This window comes from Urtica dioica, chromosome 11 (assembly GCF_054948205.1).
Source record: "Urtica dioica subsp. dioica isolate 48M chromosome 11, U.dioica_male_clone48M_v1_H2, whole genome shotgun sequence".
Taxonomy (NCBI): Eukaryota; Viridiplantae; Streptophyta; class Magnoliopsida; order Rosales; family Urticaceae; genus Urtica; species Urtica dioica.
The window spans coordinates 15,545,309-15,562,673 of record NC_142766.1 but is presented as its reverse complement, the minus strand read 5'-3'; the positions used below and the strand labels follow the sequence as shown (position 1 = coordinate 15,562,673).

The 17,365-nt window shown below is 42.7% G+C and overlaps 2 protein-coding genes and 1 long non-coding RNA gene across 3 annotated transcripts; 1 reads left to right on the top strand and 2 right to left on the bottom strand.

Annotated features, from left to right (window-relative positions):
- LOC149381610 (disease resistance protein RPM1-like) lies at window positions 1-2,649 on the bottom strand. The gene has a single exon (XM_089601394.1). The coding sequence runs from the start codon at window positions 2,647-2,649 to the stop codon at window positions 1-3; it is 2,649 nt and encodes an 882-aa protein (XP_089457520.1).
- A 2,677-nt stretch (window positions 2,650-5,326) lies between these two features.
- On the bottom strand, window positions 5,327-8,411 carry LOC149381609 (disease resistance protein RPM1-like). Its single transcript, XM_089629930.1, has one exon. It carries the CDS (start codon window positions 8,235-8,237, stop codon window positions 5,565-5,567), a length of 2,673 nt encoding a protein of 890 aa, XP_089486056.1. The 5' UTR covers window positions 8,238-8,411; the 3' UTR covers window positions 5,327-5,564.
- Window positions 8,412-8,528: 117 nt separating this feature from the next.
- Window positions 8,529-17,341, top strand: LOC149381608 (uncharacterized). Its single transcript, XR_016302045.1, has 6 exons — window positions 8,529-10,697; window positions 11,094-11,399; window positions 13,516-14,175; window positions 14,258-16,412; window positions 16,852-17,045; window positions 17,188-17,341. It is a non-coding gene; the product is annotated as an uncharacterized LOC149381608 (long non-coding RNA).
- The last annotated feature ends 24 nt before the right edge of the window (window positions 17,342-17,365 follow it).

Below are 17,365 nucleotides of genomic sequence, written 5' to 3'. Positions count from 1 at the left end.
TCAGATAATATAATTGCCGTTTACCTGCGCATAATTAAGGTTTTTCAGGTGTTGGACCAAAGGGACCTCTTGAAGCCCCGGGCAATCCTCTATCGAAAGCTGTTCGAGGACAACCAAAGCTCCTCTCTCAATCTGCACCGCCCTCAGATTCCCCAACTCGTACAACATCAGTGACTTGAGTCTCCGAAACCCACCCTCTTCGAAACACAACTCCTCTCCCTCGTAGGCGTCGGAATCCAAGCGAAGTCTCTCCAAGCTGGGCAAGCCCTTCAGCGCCTCGATCGCCTCTCCGGTCAGCCTCGATGAGAACAACGACAATCTGCAGAGGCTCTGGAGCTCGGAGATCCAGCTCGGAAGCCTCTCCAGCCGGCCGACCAACATGAGCTGGCGGAGCCCAAGCGGCGGTGATGACACGTGTTGCAGAGATAAGGGTTCCGCCTCGTTGGCTGCCCATAAAGTCAACGATTCGAGGCGGTTCAGTTTCCCGATGACAGCGCAGAGAGCAAGGGTCAGATCCGCGGTCAACCTCACAACGACGAGTGACGTCAGCCTCTCCAGCTTCTCCAACTCTTTCATTTGGCTGGGACAAGCTTCCACGATCGCGAGAGTTTGAAGACTGGGAAGATTACCACCGAAGCCTTCTGGTAGCCTCACTCCGATGGCGTAATCGAACTTTGTTTTGGGGTTTTGGGTGTTACGGTACACAATTATGTGATTTAGATTTCTGAGCTTGTTGATCTCTTTTGGAAGTTCAGTTATCAATGTGCCTCTGATGTCCAAGGAATACAGGTTTCGCAACTTGCCGATGGATTTGGGCAGCGACTTAACGTTTGTGTTCGACAGGCTCAAGTACTTCAACAACAGCATTCTTCCGAGCTCTCTCGGGAGAGTTTCGATCCGCGAGCTTTCGAAATCCAGGACCTCAAGAAGCTTTAACTTTTGAAACAAAGAAGCCATGAAAGTGTCTGTCAGTTGATCGTCGGAAGTGTGAGAGAGAAGAGTTCGAGCCCCAGAGGTTTCTACATTTTCTAATGCTTTCTTAGCATCGCAGGAGATAACCAAACGGCGACCGTTGCCTCTGAATTTTGATGCTTTCGCATCCCAGATTTTAAAAAAGCTCAAATCTTCAGCCCTTGATAAGATTACGTCGCGCATTAAATCATGGACGCGAAATAAGTTACCTGATCCTTTGAACGTTTCTAATTGGTCAAGCGAGATCAAGTTTCTTCTAAGGAGCTCGGTTAGATATTCTCTGGCGACCTCTTCCGAGGTTTTGTCTCCTTTGACCTTGATAAAACCTTCTGCTGTCCACAACCGGTACAGTCTTTCCTCCGCGATTGAATAATCTTCTGGAAATAGACAAATGTACATGAAACATGGTCTGTGAGAGTGAGGCAAATCGTCATAACTTAGGGACAGAATTTTGTGAACTCGGTTTAGCTCGGAGCTCATTCCGACCTTGGAGTTAAGATCGCGAAGAACTCTTTCACATTCAAAGAGCGTCTTCTCTTTTGTTGCCAATAACCCCGCGACGGAAGCGATAACAAGAGGCAGACCTTGGCATTTACTAACGATCTCCATTGAAGATTCCAACAGCTCGTTGGGACAACTGCCTTGAAACTCGGACCGAAAAGCCTTTTTGCAGAACAGCTCGAAAGCCGGCGCTTGAGGCCAAGGTCTGATTTGTCGAATGAGATCATGAGGCGAGTTTTTACAGTGATTGGCGATTGAGCTGTTCCGGGTCGTGATCACAATTCTGCTCCCTTCGTTATTGTTGCGAGGCAGAGCAAGCTTTATTTCGTCCCAAAAGCTCTCTTCCCACACATCGTCGAAAACAATGAGGTACCTCTCTGTTCGCAGATGGCTCCTCAAAAGTACGATCAGATCTTCCACCGTGTTGCCTTCTCCTCGCTGTCCCACATGAAGCTTCTCTGCAAGAGTCTCCAGAATCTTCTTCGCGTTGTATGGCTGAGACACTGTGACCCACACTCGGGCAGATTCGAAGTGTCGCATCACGGCTCCATCGTCGAACACTTTCTTGGCGAGTGTGGTCTTCCCAACGCCGCCTTGGCCCACAAACGAAATTACAAGAAACTCCGACTGACCTTCCACCAGCTGCTCGATGACCTCGTCCCTCACAGAAGCAATTCCGACAAAGTCCTCTTCCTCTACTAAAAGCGACTCCACCCGAGGATCAACGCGCCATTCGCCGGCCCATCCCCGACTCGGCCGGGTCCGATCCAGCGGTCTCAACCCGTATCCCATTCCCCGGCCTTTGATGTCGTGCAATGACCGCTTTATGATCTCAATCTCCGATGCGAACTTGCAACGTGGCTTCAGATATTTGACTCTGCGGAGATAGCTTGTGAACCCTTCCTCGTTGTGGAGTTCAGTGAGATGGTAACGGTAGTTGTCGACAAGGTCTTCAATGCGATTGGCTTGAAGGCGGATCTGGTTCACCCACGCATTCACGGCGTCGCTCGTCTCTCCTTTCGCCGACTTGGCTTCAGCGTCTTTGAGCAGAGGTTGGATTATCTCCAGCTCGTCTTTCAGGCTCTCAACCTCCCCACGGATTCCTCTCAGCGATTTCACTTCATCGATCAGCAAATCTGTCAGTTTCTCAATCACTGGCACCAATAACGCCTCCATTGTTTTCAATCGATTTGACCACCAAAGTTCGTCTGCCTTTAAAATCTCTTTGCCGTTGTTGAGCATTTACTTGCCACTGTTATCTCGAACAAAATTCCATCGCAAATTTCTGTGTACAACGACTAGTTTTCCATGTCCTGGGTCGCCATATTTGACTGGCTGTGTAGTCTGTGAACTTGGCATTGAATTTTTGCATAGCAACAGTTACCAAAACTAAAAGTCCTCGCCAACTGTTGTGTTTGTATACAACGACTGGTTTGTTGGTTATCAATTATTTACTGGCTGGTTAGCCTATCAACGGCCTTCAATCTACTGACATGGCTTATTCCGAGTAAAGCTTTCAAAAGTAAATTTTTATTTAATTTTTTAATGTAAAAAATTTCATGCTTTGGGTGATTTTTTTTTTTTTTTTACCACATGCATATTCAGTATTTTTTTTTTACAGTTCATTATATTATAAACAAAATTTGATAAATTACCGAGTACATATAGGCTATAGCTCATTGCTCACTGGTTCCCCTTGATTAAAAAAAAAGAATTTTTTTTTTTTTTTTGCACAATTGATTAGTTTTCAACTTTAATAAAACATAAGAGATAGTTTAAAAATAAACTGATTGTTGAAGGTATGATTAAGATACATTTGAATATACATGGTATCAAAGCGACATTAGACTAAATTCATGGGATATGGTTGATATTTTCCTTGAATTGTAATGAAATTTGGCTACGAGCATTTGTTTTGCAATTCGTAAGTTAAGACAAAAATCAAAGAAGATAGACTACTTTAAAAAAAATGTAACGTAGAACAGACTCAAAGTACAGGACCGCTGCAAAAATTTGAAAATCACATAAATACAAATTGGTTGCGTAAGCCACCCAATCCATAGCAATTTAATTTTGGCCAGCGTTTTGTAAATAATCTGTAAATAACCTAGTTGCTTACGTGTCATCTCATTAATTGAAATAATTTTACACCTTTGCCCTTATTAATTATAATTTAGGCAGTTTTTTTTTTTTTTTTTAATTTTGAATCAAACCTATTAGGAAAGTAGTTAATCTGGTTTATTTGAATTTTTGGACGTGTGGATATAGAGAAATTTCAGCGTTGACTTAACTAATTTGTTTCATTTAGGCAGTTTTTTATTTTTTTTTAATCAAACCGATTAGGAAAGTAGTTAACCTGGTTTTTTTTGAATTTTTGGACGTGTGGATTTGGAAAATATTCTTCATTTATTGATATTATTTTGTTTTCCATACATTCATAATTTTATAACGTCCAAAATATTTCCAGAATTTTTTCCGGTTTATTTACACGAATATACTGTAAATATGCTTTGTATTTACAATGAATATACTGTAAATATGCTTTGTATTTACAATGAATATACTGTAAATATGTTTTGTATTTACACGAATTTACTGTAAATATACTTTGTTTTTACACGAATACACTGTAAATATGCTTTGTATTTACACAAATATACACTATCCGAACAAAAACGAATCATCCTATTATGTACAACCAAATAACCATTGAAACTCATCTTCCTCGTGTAGCCAATCACCGACCCATCTTCCTTGGGCGTCGGAGCCTTCTTGCTGGCCTTTTGCAATCCCGGTCATGTAACAACCTCGAATCATGGTGTTCCACTTGTAAGTAGGCTTTGCCGGAGTTCATGCCGATCTTGAAAACCATCACCGGGGATGAATCGGCGGCTATGACCTTGAGCGCCATCGTCGGGGAGGAATCACGGGCTGTTTCTCGCGGTCAAGATCTCGTTCAGAGACAACCTCTTTTTCTCCACAAGGCTCGCCAATCCTTCGGCCTCGCCAATCGTGATGCGCCGTGGCCTGGAAGAGCCGTGACGGCGGTGGTGATGGGGGATTCGGTGTTCATGCACGGAGGGCTTCTGGCAGAGCACGTGGATTACGGCCTGGAGCGCATGAACAGAGAGGTGAGGGAAGAATTCTAATTTCTGAAGATTTGATATTTATTTACGTTGGAAAGATAATGAGAGAGGGGTTAGATATGCATTTATGGAGTTTTAAATGCTCCCTTGATTTATGCGAGGTAGTTATGGTCGAAATTTTTTTTTTCCATTTAAATTATTACGCTGAAAATAATGAGCGGGAATAACAAAGGGCAATCCTGTCTACTTTTGACTGTTAATAAATCCAAATGGCTATTAACCATAAATTAACAAAATGTGGGCTAAAAAACAATTACTTATTTTCGGGAGGCCATTTAACTTAATTACCCTTTTTTTAATAACCAAGAGTCACACCACTAAACTATATATCTATATCAGTGATCAATGACGACGCAGCTACCAACTCATCTTCTACGGATCATATATCAATTTGTATATCTAAGGTCCCACGCCGTCCACGTGTGGACCCACGAGACTGAGCGGTCAGAGTCATAGCCCGCAAATAAGCATACGAGCCAAGGGTCTTCATGTTCCTCGTAACTAATGTCGCCCTTCGCAAATTTAAGCATAAGATCACCCCTTTGTAAGGACTTCAGATATGTATACCCGTTTTTTATACTTTTACTGATACGTTTATTCTTTTATGAGAGCTCATATTACATTTACATGTGAATTATATTGGTTCACTTCTGCAAGAAAGTTGTGAATATATTGGTTCGACTACTACAGGAACAAATTGGACCATTGCTGTTATACTACCATAAAGAACACATAAAACCACAAAGCTGTTCTTACCGGTCTTTTACTATAGTGGCAGTCCAATGATCACTATAATGCAACTAGTTTAATAAAAAAGAAAATCAAAATTGTGTGTGTATACATTAGTAAAACTGATTAATTAAAGTTTTTTTTTTCAAGTAAATGAGAAGCGGCCAAATCAACGAGCAAGTGAGCAATTTGCGTGCCATATATACAACTTGGAGATCATAATCCGAGGATAAATTTTCCGTTTACCGTAGCATAATAGAGGTTTTTCAGGTGTTTGACCGAAGGAACCTCTAGAAGCATCGCGCAATCGTATATACAAAGCTTTTCGAGGACGGTAAAAGCTCCTTTCTCAATCTTTACCGCCCTCAGATTCATCAACCCCTTCAACATGAGTGACTTGAGTCTCAGAAACCCGCCCTCCTCGAAACGCAACTCCTCTCCCTCGTAAGCGTCGGGTCCCAAAAGAAGTTTCTCCAAGTTGGGCAATCCCTTCAACGCCTCGATCGCCTCGTCTGTCAGCCTCGACGATACCAACGACAGTCTGTGGAGGCACCGGAGCTCGGAGATCCAGCTCGGAAGCCTTTCCAGCCGGCCGGTCAATGTGAGCTCGTGGAGCCCAAGAGGCGGTGATGACAGGTGTTGCAGAGACAAGGGTTCTGCCTCACTAACCGAAATCAAAGCCATTCGTTGGAGGTGGTTCAGCTTCACGATGACAGTGCACAGAGCGCGGCTCAGCTCCGTGGTCAACCCAATGACATTGAGACACCTCAGCCTCTCCAGCTTCTCCAACTCTCTCAGCAGAGCGGCTCCATCGGGACGAGCTTCCACGCCCTCGAGAGTTTGAAGGCCCTTGAGGTTACCTCGGAAGCCTTCTTGTAGCCTCACTCCAGAGTAAAAATTGAAGCTCGTTCTGCTCTCTAGATTGTAACGGTACGCCAATATGTGTTGGAGATTTCTGAGCTCGTTGATCTCTTTAGGAAGCACTGATATCAGTGTGTCTCTGATGTCCAACGAGTACAGGTTTCTCAGCTTACCTATGAATTTGGGCAACAACTTGATGTTCGTCTTCCTGAGGCTTAGGTACTTCAAGCACAACATTTTTCCGAGCACTTTCGGGAGTGTTTCGATCCGTGAGTTTTCGACTTCCAAAACCTCCAGAAGCTTTAACTTTTGAAACGAAGAAGCGATGAAAGAGTCTGTCAATTGATTGTCAGCGGCGTGGGAGTGGCAGAGGAGAAGGGATCGAACAGTGGATGTTTTTACATTTTCTAAGGCTTTCTTAGCATCGCCGTAAATAAACAAACGGCGACCGTTGCCTCTGAATTTTGACGCTTTTGCATCCCAGATTTGATAGAAGCTCAGATATTTAGCCCTCGATAGGATCACGTCGCGCATCAAATCATGGACATGAAAGAAATTGCCTTCTCCGATGCCAACCTTAAATTGGTCGAGCAAGACCAAGTTTCTTCTGACGAGCTCGGCCATGCATTCTTCAGCGACCTCTTCCAAGGTTTTATCTCCTTCAACCTTGATAAAACCTTCCGCAATCCATAACCGGTACAGTCTTTCATCGGCAATTGAATAATCCTCCGGAAATAGACAAATGTACGTGAAACATGGTCTCAGGGAGTGAGGCAGATCATTATAACTGAGTGATAGGATTTTGTGAACTCGGGTTAGCTCGGAGCTCATTCCGACCTTAGTGTTAAGATCATGAAGAACTCTTTCCCATTCAAAGACGGTCTTCTCTTTCGTTGCCAATAACCCAGCTATGGCTGCAATAACAAGAGGCAGGCCTTGGCATTTACCAACGATCTCCATGGAAGATTCCAACAGCTCTTGGGGGAAACTGCCTCGAAATTCGGTCCCAAATGCCTTTTTGCGGAACAGCTCGAAAGCCTGCGTTTGAGGCCAAGGTTTGATGTGTCGAACGAGATCGTGAGCCGAATTTTTACAGTGATTGGTGATCGAACTGTTCCGGGTCGTGATCACGATTCTGCTCCCTTCATTAATGTTTTGAGGCAGAGCAAGCTTTATTTCATCCCAAAAGCTCTCTTCCCACACATCATCGAAAACAATGAGGTACCTCTTTGTTCGCAGATGGTTCCTCAATCGCCCGATCAGATCTTCCACAGTGTCAGCTTCTTCTCGTGGTCCCAGGCCTAGCCTCACTGTCAGAGTCTCTAGAATCTTCGTCGCGTTGTACTGCTGAGACACAGTGACCCACGCTCGGGCAGATTCGAAGTGTCGCATCACGGCTCCATCGTCGATCACTTTCTTGGCGAGTGTGGTCTTCCCAACGCCACCCTGGCCGACCAGAGATATCACCAGAAACTCCGTCGGACCTTTCACCAGCTTGTCGATGACCTCGTTCTTCACTGCTTCGATTCCAATAACTTCCTCTTCCTCCACAAAGAGCGACTCCAACCGAGGGTCAATGCGCTCTTTTCCGATCCGTCCTCGAATCAGCCCGGCCCGATCGAACGGTCTCAAGCCGTATCCCACACCTCGGCCTCTGATGTCGTGCAAGGACCGCTTTATGGTCTCAATCTCCGACGCAAGCTTGCGACGGGGCTTCAGAGATGTGACTCTGCGGACATAGCCGATAAGTCCTTTCTGGTTGTGGAGTTCGGTGAGATGGTAACGATAGTTGTCGACGAGATCTTCAATGCGATCGGCTTGAACGCGGATCTGGTTCACCCACGCTTTCACGGCGTGACTAGTCTCTCCATTCTCCGAATTGGCTTCCACGTCCTCGAGCAGAGGCTGGATAATCTGCAGCTCCTCCTTCAGGCTCTCAACCTCTCCATGAATTCCTTTCAGCGATTTTACGTCTTCGATCAGCAAATCGGTCAGTTTGTCGATCACCGGAACCAATAAAGCTTCCATTATTTCCGATCAAATTGACAACTCTATGAACTCTCTTTGCCATTGTTGAGCATTGACTTAGTACTAATCTCTCAACCAAAACTTTCTCACAATCTACTGTGTCCAACGACTGGATTGCCGTGTTTCGACTCGTCATTCCTTTTGACTTGCTTGATTGTCTTTCAACTTTGCCTTAAAATCTAATCGGCAACAGTTGTGTATTTTTTAATTTTTAATTTACTTATTAATTCTTGTTAAAAAAAGAAATTATTTATTATTTGAAAGAGACCCCTTTTTAATATATTTATTCTATTCAGAGAAGAAAAGAGAACTTACTTTTAGTTTTAAGTCAACGAACACTGAATTCCCTTTACCTAAAAACCACGTAAAATCCGCGAACTCATCGCCGGAGATATCAGTCTCCGGGATCATTCTTGACTTGCTCCACCGATGTCTCTCCCGAAGAGTTAAGGTATGTTCGAGTGAATTTGGACTGTTCATTAGAAGAAATTGGAATCTCAATTTCGGCGATTTATGAAAATTGTTTGTGTTGATTGGATGAGAAAGAATATGAACTTGGTTTGTAGACCAACTCATAGAATTGTAAGCTTTGATTCAAGTAGAACAAATAGCTTAATAGTATTCGATGTTTCTTTTGGCATAAATTCTTTCTTTATAAATGTGAACGTGAGAAAGTTAAGCTGTGGTAAGAGTGTTACCCTGGGAATGCTTGTCCATTGCGCTCAGGAGAAAGGTTGGTTGCTGAAAGTATTTTCCGGGTAAGAATCTATACTTTCGGTTTGTTGTGCGATTTGAGTCCTGAATAACCTGGTATTTATCAAGTTCATGGGAAATATGATAATATTCACAAAATATCAAAGAATTAGGAATAATTTGCAATGATTAGTACTACATATTGTACACGCAGTTGGAATATTTGTCATTGAACGTGTATTCTTTTAACTTTGGGTTTGAATTGTCTTTTTCGTGAGATATGAGATTTCATAATGCTCATTTAAGATGCCAATTTGAATGACAAGATCAATGTCCAAAGTAGTGTAATGTAAACATGTCATTCTGATATAATGTATCTAGATCTATAATCACCATATTGCAACTAAAAGACTCAAAAAGAAAAGTAACATTGTCTGTGTATATCACTTTTTCGTCGACGAAGTTTACAATTATTCAAAATCCAAGTGACAATACACCATAAGTACCGCAATCTTGATTAAAACTAATTAAATCCACCATAAGTTTGTTCAAGAAAGGAGATGCGGCCAAAACATGAGCAATTAAGTATGCAACCTGCAGAGATTAATTTAAATCAGCTGATAAGTGTTCCATTTACCGTCGCATGGTTGAGGTTTTTCAGGTGTTATAGTGAAGGAACACCTCTCGAAGCACCGGGCATTCGTGTATCTCAATCTTCACCTCAGATTCCCCAACTTATACAGTATCAGCCTCTTGAGTCTCCGAAACCCGCCCTCCTCGAAACGCAACTCTTCTCCCTCATATCCATTGGGTCCCAAGTGAAGGAATTCAACATTGGGCAAGACCTTCAACGCCTCGATCGCATCGCCGGTCAGCCTCAATGAAGTCAACGCCAGATTGCGGAGGCTCTTGAGCTCGTAGATCCAGCTTGGAACTCTCTCAAGCCGGCCGATCAACAAGAACTCGCGGAGATAAGGGTTTCTCCTCGCTGACCGAAATCAAAGCCAGCTGTTGAATCAGCGGAGATATGTTCCTGATCTTCTTAACGAGACAGGTTTGCTAGGTTGTAAGCCTGTTGAAACACCTATTGAGCCCAACAACAAATTGCAGCCCGCACAAGTGGATAATGTGAAGGATCGGGAGTGTTATCAAAGATTAGTTGGAAAACTGATTCATCTATCTCACACGCGGCCAGATAAGCGTTCTCTGCGAGTATGGTGAGTCAGTTCATGCATTCACTTGGTCCGAAGCACTTCGAAGCCATTTACAGAATTCTGAGATATTTGAAGGGAACGCCTGGAAAAGGACTCATTTTCAAACCGCGGGGAGATAGATATTTGAAGGGAACGCCTGGAAAAGGACTCATGTTCAAACCGCGGGGAGATAGATATTTGTTGGAGGTAACTTAGTTACGTGGCGGAGTAAATGGTTGCTAGAAGCAGCGCTGAAGTTGAATTCAGATCTGGAGTTCATGGAATATGTGAGATTTTGTGGATAAAAAGACTACTTGAAGAATTGAAGGTATCACAATCATCCCCAATGAAGTTGTACTGTGATAACAAGGCTGCTATCTCAATTGCACACAATCCAGTGTTGCATGACCGTACAAAACATGTGGAAGTGGATAAGCATTTTATCAAGGAGAAGATTGAGGATGGTTCAGTTTGTATGACTTATTTTTTTTTTAAGGCAGCTTTGCTGCAGTGGGGATTGAACCCACGACCTCCACACAGGAGGTGGTGTGGAATTACCACAAGGCTATCCTAGGTACCACCAGTTTGTATGACTTATAGTCCTACTGAAATGCAAATAGCATATATCTTCACATTAGGGTTGTTTAAAAGGAAATTTGATTTTTTAAGCATCAAGCTGGCTAGGGGAGATATTTTTAAACCAGCTTGAGGGGGAGGGTGGGAAAAATCAAACTGTTTTAGGAAAATTCCTAATTTAGAATGATTCTTATAGAGCTGTCAAATATGTCTACTTTCCTCTGTTAGTTCTATGTCAGGAAACTAGTTATTAGGTTGATTTATTTTATTTAAAACAGTGATATGATTCACACACGTTAGTTTGACATAGTACATGTATAAATATATGTTCATTGTAAAGAAATAAAATTATCATACTTTTACCAATATTTCTGAGTACCGGCGATATTACCAGAAACTCCGACGGACCTTTCACCAGCTTTTCAATGACCTCGTCCCTCACAGATGGGATTCCAGTTGCTCTGCCGAAGTGACGTACGACATGTGAATTCTCTACTTTCTAGCCATTCTTTGATGAAGTGGCGATCCATCCCCATTTGTTTTGTGTTGCCATGGTGAACAGGATTCTGAGCAATATTAATGGCAGATTTATTGTCGTAGGAGACTGAGTGGTCGGAGTCGAAGAATGTGAGGCAGAGAGGGACCAAGGAAAATGGCATGTCGTTCAGAGACAAGCCTGTGGGGAGGCGCTTCACTCCAGGTACAACACAAACAGCTTGTTCACCCACTCATAATCTGTGTATTTGCTGCCAAAAGCCTCATGCTGTTGGTCCATCCCTTTACTGATAATACTTCCAAGCTTTTCCATTTTTTTTAGGTAACGTTTTAGTAAGGGTAGTGTATTTGTGGGTTTTCAGTTTAGTTTTGGAAATTGCATCAACTATCACCATTTGATAAGTTTTTTCCAATTTCCCACCAAAAGGTTAATTTGGCAAAAAATACTAGTAAACCACTTATACAACAATTTTACCCTCAACATGATATCAACAATTGACATCTCTATGTCAACAATTGACATCTATTGTTGATATCTGCATGGTTTTAAAAGGCGTAAACGATAATCGAGGCGATTTCTGTTTTTGAGGCAAGGCGTAAGCCTCAAGGTGTACTGAGGCGTAAGCCTCAAGGTGTACTGAGGCGTAAGCCTCAAGGTGTATTGAGGCGTAACTGTTTTTGAGGCAAGGCGTAAGCCTCAAGGTGTACTGAGGCGTAAGCCTCAAGGTGTATTGAGGCGTAAGCCTCAAAAGATAGGCATAAATTATATTTTTGTATAAATCTAGAATCATCCCAAAATAAATTTAGACTGATAATGCTTAGTTTTAACCTTATATACTAGTTTAACAATGAAAACCAAAAAAAACCCTAATCTACGTTTTAGACCAGTTTTAGACTAATCTATCTCAGATAACGAAAACCCTGAAATACTAGTTTTAGACTTACGATTCAGGTTATGTGTTAAAAAAAAACCCTAATTTACGTTCTATTAATCTTTTACTTAAAAAAAAAAGGCCCAAAAAAATCCCAAACTTTTAAATTGGGCCTAAAAAAAAAAACTGCCATATTTCATGCATTTCTAGGGGAAAATTTTCAGAGCGTACGCACAAGGCGCACGCCTAAAAATCAAAAGGCGCAAGTTGACTTTTTTTTCCCAAGCTTAAGCCTTGAGGCTTTTTCCGACCGCCTCGCCTAAAGGCGCGCCTTGAAAACGCCTTTTAAAATTATGGATATCTGTGAGTTTTAAGTTCTCTGTTTGTTGACATAGATGTCAACAATCGACATCTATTGTTAACATCTATGTCAATAATTGACATCAATTGTTGAGGGTAAAATTGTATTTGTACAAGTGACTTAGTAGTATTTTTGGCCAAATTAAACTTTTGATGGAAAATTGGAAAAAACTTATCAAATGGTAGTAGTTGAGGCAATTTCTCTTTGACAAATGGGTTTCTATAGTTGCAAAACACCTAGGGTATATAATTGTTTTAGTATAGTAACATTTACTCACGGAGGAGAGTGTCTATGTGGTCAATCTTCCTAGGATATGAGCCAATGTTTCATCTTTAATAAAGTTGGTATAGTGATCCCATATTTTGGTTCTACTATTATGCTTGTTGATTGTAATTGCAGTCTATCATGACTGCTTTAAATTAGATTATTATTGCTAAAAGATTAAGGTATAATTTGAAGTGAGATCCACTTAAATGAATATTGATTATGAACATTGGTCAAGATAAGCATACAGGATAAGACGCTTCGCGTTGCCTCTTATAGATAATATCACCCCTGGGAGACCAAATTGAAGCATAATTCCGTCCTTTTGTAAGGACCTCAGATGCAGATCAAAGCCATTTAATATATTTTTACTAATGTATTTGATTCTTTTATGAAAACTCGTATGTATGACCGACCCAACTGCATGGTTTAAAAGTAAAATGATTCAATTGTACAAAAACGTTGTGAATATATTGGTTTGTTGTGAATATATTGGTTTGACCAAGTCAGGCACAAATTGGACTTATTGCTGATATACTACAAGAAATAATAAATCAAACCACTTATCTGTTCTTCAACTTTTATGACAGCGCTGCAGATTTCACGTTTTTGTTGGTGAAGTTTACAGTTATTCAACATCAAGTGACAATACATAAGTACAACAATCTTAAGTAAAAACGATTAATCCACCATATAATTTGTCCAAGAAATGGAAAGTGGCCAAAAATATGAGCAAATCAGTAAATGGCCTCGCATATACGACTTGGATATATAAATCAGATGATATGTTTTCCATTTACCATCGCATAGTTGAGGTTTTTCAGGTGTTGGAGTGAAGAGACCTCTTGAAGCTCCGGGCATTCGTATATCTGAAGCTGATTTAGGACGACCAAAGCTCCATTGTCAATCTTGACTGCCCTCAGATTCCGCAACTTGTACAGTAGCAGCGACTTTAATCCCCGAAATCCGCTCTCTCTGAAGTGCAACTCATCTCCCTCGTACACGTCGCGTCCCAAGTAAAGGGTCTCCAAGTTCGGAAAACCCTTCAGTGCCTCAATCGGCGATTCAGTCAGCCTCAACGAGGTCAACGCCAGTCCGCGCAGGTTCCGGAGCTCGGAGATCCACCTTGGGAGCCTCTCCAGCCGGCCGGCCAAAACGAGTTCGAGGAGCCCAAGAGGCGGGGACGAAACGTGTTGCAGAGGTAAGGGTTCGTCCTCGCTGACCGAAATCAAAGTCAAACGCTCGAGGCGGTTCAGTTTCCCGATGACGGCGCAGAGAGCGGTGGTCAGATCCGCAGTCAACCCCACGACGTCGAGCCACCTCAGCCTCTCCAGCTTCTCCAAATCTCCCATGAGAGCGGCTCCTCCGGAACGGGCATCCACGGAAAAGAGCGTTTGAAGGGCCTTGAGGTTACCTCCGAAGCCTTCGTGTAGCCTCACTCCGACGACGCAATCCAAGCTTGCTTTATGGTTTCGGTTCTCACGGTAAGCCAATATGTGTTGGAGATTTTTGAGCTTGTTGATTTCTTTTGGTAGCTCTGATATCGGTGTGTCTCTGATGTCCAAGGAATACAAGTTTCGCAGCTTACCGATGGATTTGGGTAGCAACTTGACGTTTGTCTTCCGCAGGCTCAAGTACTTCAAGCACAACAAGTTTCCGAGCTCTTTTGGGAGAGTTTCGATCTGTGAGCTTTCAAAATCCAACACCTCAAGAAGCTTGAACTTTTGAAAGAGAGAAGTCATGAAAGACTCAGTCAATTGATCGCCGGATGTGTGTGAGAGGAAAAGAGATCGAGCTCTAGAAGTTTCAATGTTTGCCAAGGCTTTCATAGCGTCACCGTAGATCATCAACCTGCGACCTTTGCCTCTGAATTTTGACCCTTTTGCATCCCAGATTTGACAGAAGCTCAGCTCTTTGGCCCTCGATAGGATCATGTCACGCATCACATCGTGGACGAGAAAGAAATTGCCTTCTGCGATAATCACTTTGAATTGGTCGAGCGAGACCAAATTTCTTTTGACGAGCTCGCTCATGTATTCTTTGGCGACCTCTTCCGAGGTTTTATCTCCTTTGGCCCTGACAAAACCTTCAGCAATCCACAATCGGTACAGTCTTTCGTCGGCAATTGAATAATCCTCTGGGAATAGACAAATGTACATGAAACATGGTCTCAGTGAGTGAGGCAGATCATTATAACTTAGGGACAGGATTTTATGAACTCGGGTTAGCTCGGAGCTCATTCCGACCTCAGTGTTAAGATCATGAAGAACTCTTTCCCATTCAAAGACGGTCTTCTCTTTCGTTGCCAATAACCCAGCTATGGTTGCGATAACAAGAGGCAGACCTTGGCATTTACTGACGATCTCCATGGAAGATTCCAATAGCTCGTCCGGGCTACCGCCTTGAAACTCATACCGAAATGCTTTTTTGCAGAACAGTTCAAAAGCCAGAGTTTGAGGCCAAGGTCTGATGTGTCGAACAAGATCGTGGGGTGAGTTTTTACAATGATCAGCGATTGAACCGTTACGGGTCGTGATTATGATTCTACTCCCTTCGTTGTTGGGAGGCAGAGCAAGCTTTATGTCGTCCCAAAAGATCTCTTCCCACACATCATCGAAAACTACGAGGTACCTCTTTGATCGCAGTAGGTTCCTCAAACGTACGATCAGGTCTTCCACCGTGTCGCTTTCTTCTCGAGGTCCCGCGTGTAGCTTCACGGTCAGCATCTCCAGAATCTTCTTGGGATCGTACGGCTGAGACACTGTGACCCACGCTCGGGCAGATTCGAAGTGTCGCATCACAGCTCCATCATCGAACACTTTTTTGGCGAGTGTAGTCTTCCCAACCCCACCTTGGCCCACCAGCGATATCACAAGAAACTCCGACGGACCACTCACCAGCTTGTCGATGACCTCATCCTTCACTGCTTCGATTCCGACAACTTCCTCTTCCTCCACAAAGAGTGACTCCAACCGAGGGTCAACGCGCTCTTGTCTGGCCAAGACCTGACTCGGCCTGGCCCGATCCAACGGTCTCAAGCCGTAGCCCACACCCCGGCCTTTGATGTCGTGCAACGACTGCTTTATGGTCTTAATCTCTGATGCAAGCTTGTGATGGGGCTTCAGAGATTTGACTAGGCCCACATAGCCTGCGAGCCCTTTCTCGTTGTGGAGTTCGGCGAGATGGTACCGATAGTTGTCGACAAGGTCTTCAATGTGATCGGCTTGAACGTGGATCTGGTTCACCCAAGCTTTCACGGCGTGGCTCGTCTCTCCAGTCTCCGACTTGGCTTCAGCGTCGATCAGCAGAGGCTGGATTATCTCCAGCTCCTCCTTTAGGCTCTCGACCTCTCCATGGACTCCTTTCAGCGATTTTACTTCGTTGATCAGTAAATCTGTCAGTTTCTCAATCACCGGAACCAATAACGCATCCATTAATTCCGATGAAATGGAACACCAAACTTCGTCTGTCTTTGACCAACAAACTTCACAGTTGTTGAGTGTTGACTCAAGTAATATTCCTGGCCAACTGCTGTGTATAACAACTGGTTTGTCGCGTTTTGGTATAGAATTAAAGAGAGATTGAAGGTGAAATGATTATTGTATTATCTGATTTGAATTCACCGTTGCATTGTGTTCAGTATTTATACTAGACTGAATACGCGGACTGGTCCTTAGCACACAACTTGACATCGTGGCAATGTCAACTTATAGTTTCGCAGGTATTGTCTGATATTTTTGGATCGTCATTATTAATTATTTATTAATGGGCTGGCTATCAACATGGCCTCTTGTATTTTTTTTTTATATAATTTATCTATTAATGGAAGAGAATATTTTTGTGTCCACGATAATTATTCTTTCCTTTTTAGTAATTTGTTTGAAAAGAGTCGGCGGGTATTATATCAACTTGGCCTCAACTTAATTCATTCTGTACAGAAACAACAGTTTTGGATTTTTTTAAATTTAATTATTTATTAAATGAAGGGAACGTTATGTCAACGATAATGATTATTTATTTTTTAGTAATGTTTGAGAAAAATCGACAGTTAATTTATCAACTTGGCTCAACTAAAAAAAATATTCTGCACAGCAATTATAGTTTTGGCTTTTTTTAATTGTTTATTAATTTATAGAGAACGTTATTTTTAAAACCTTCAGCAATCCACAATCGGTACAGTCTTTCGTCGTCGGCAATTGAATAATCCTCTGGGAATAGACAAATGTACATGAAACATGGTCTCAGTGAGTGAGGCAGATCAGGATAACTCAAGGACAAGATTTTGTGAACTCGGGATATCTCAGAGCTCACTCCGACCTTGGAGTTAAGATCATGAAGAACTTTCTCCCACCCAGTGAGTGTCTTCTCTTTAGTTTTCAATAACCCAGCTATGGCTGCGATAACAAGAGGCCTTTACTGACAGATCTCCATGGAAGATTCCAATAGCTCGTCCGGGCAACCGCCTCGAAACTCATACCGAAATGCTTTTTTTGCAGAACCGTTCAAAACCCAGAGTTTGAGGCCAAGGTCTGATGCGTCGAACGAGATCGTGGGGTGAGTTTTTACAATGATCAGCGATTGAACCGTTACGGGTTGTGATTGTGATTCTACTCCCTTCGTTGTTGGGTGGCAGAGCAAGCTTTATGTCATCCCAAAAGACCTCTTCCCACACAT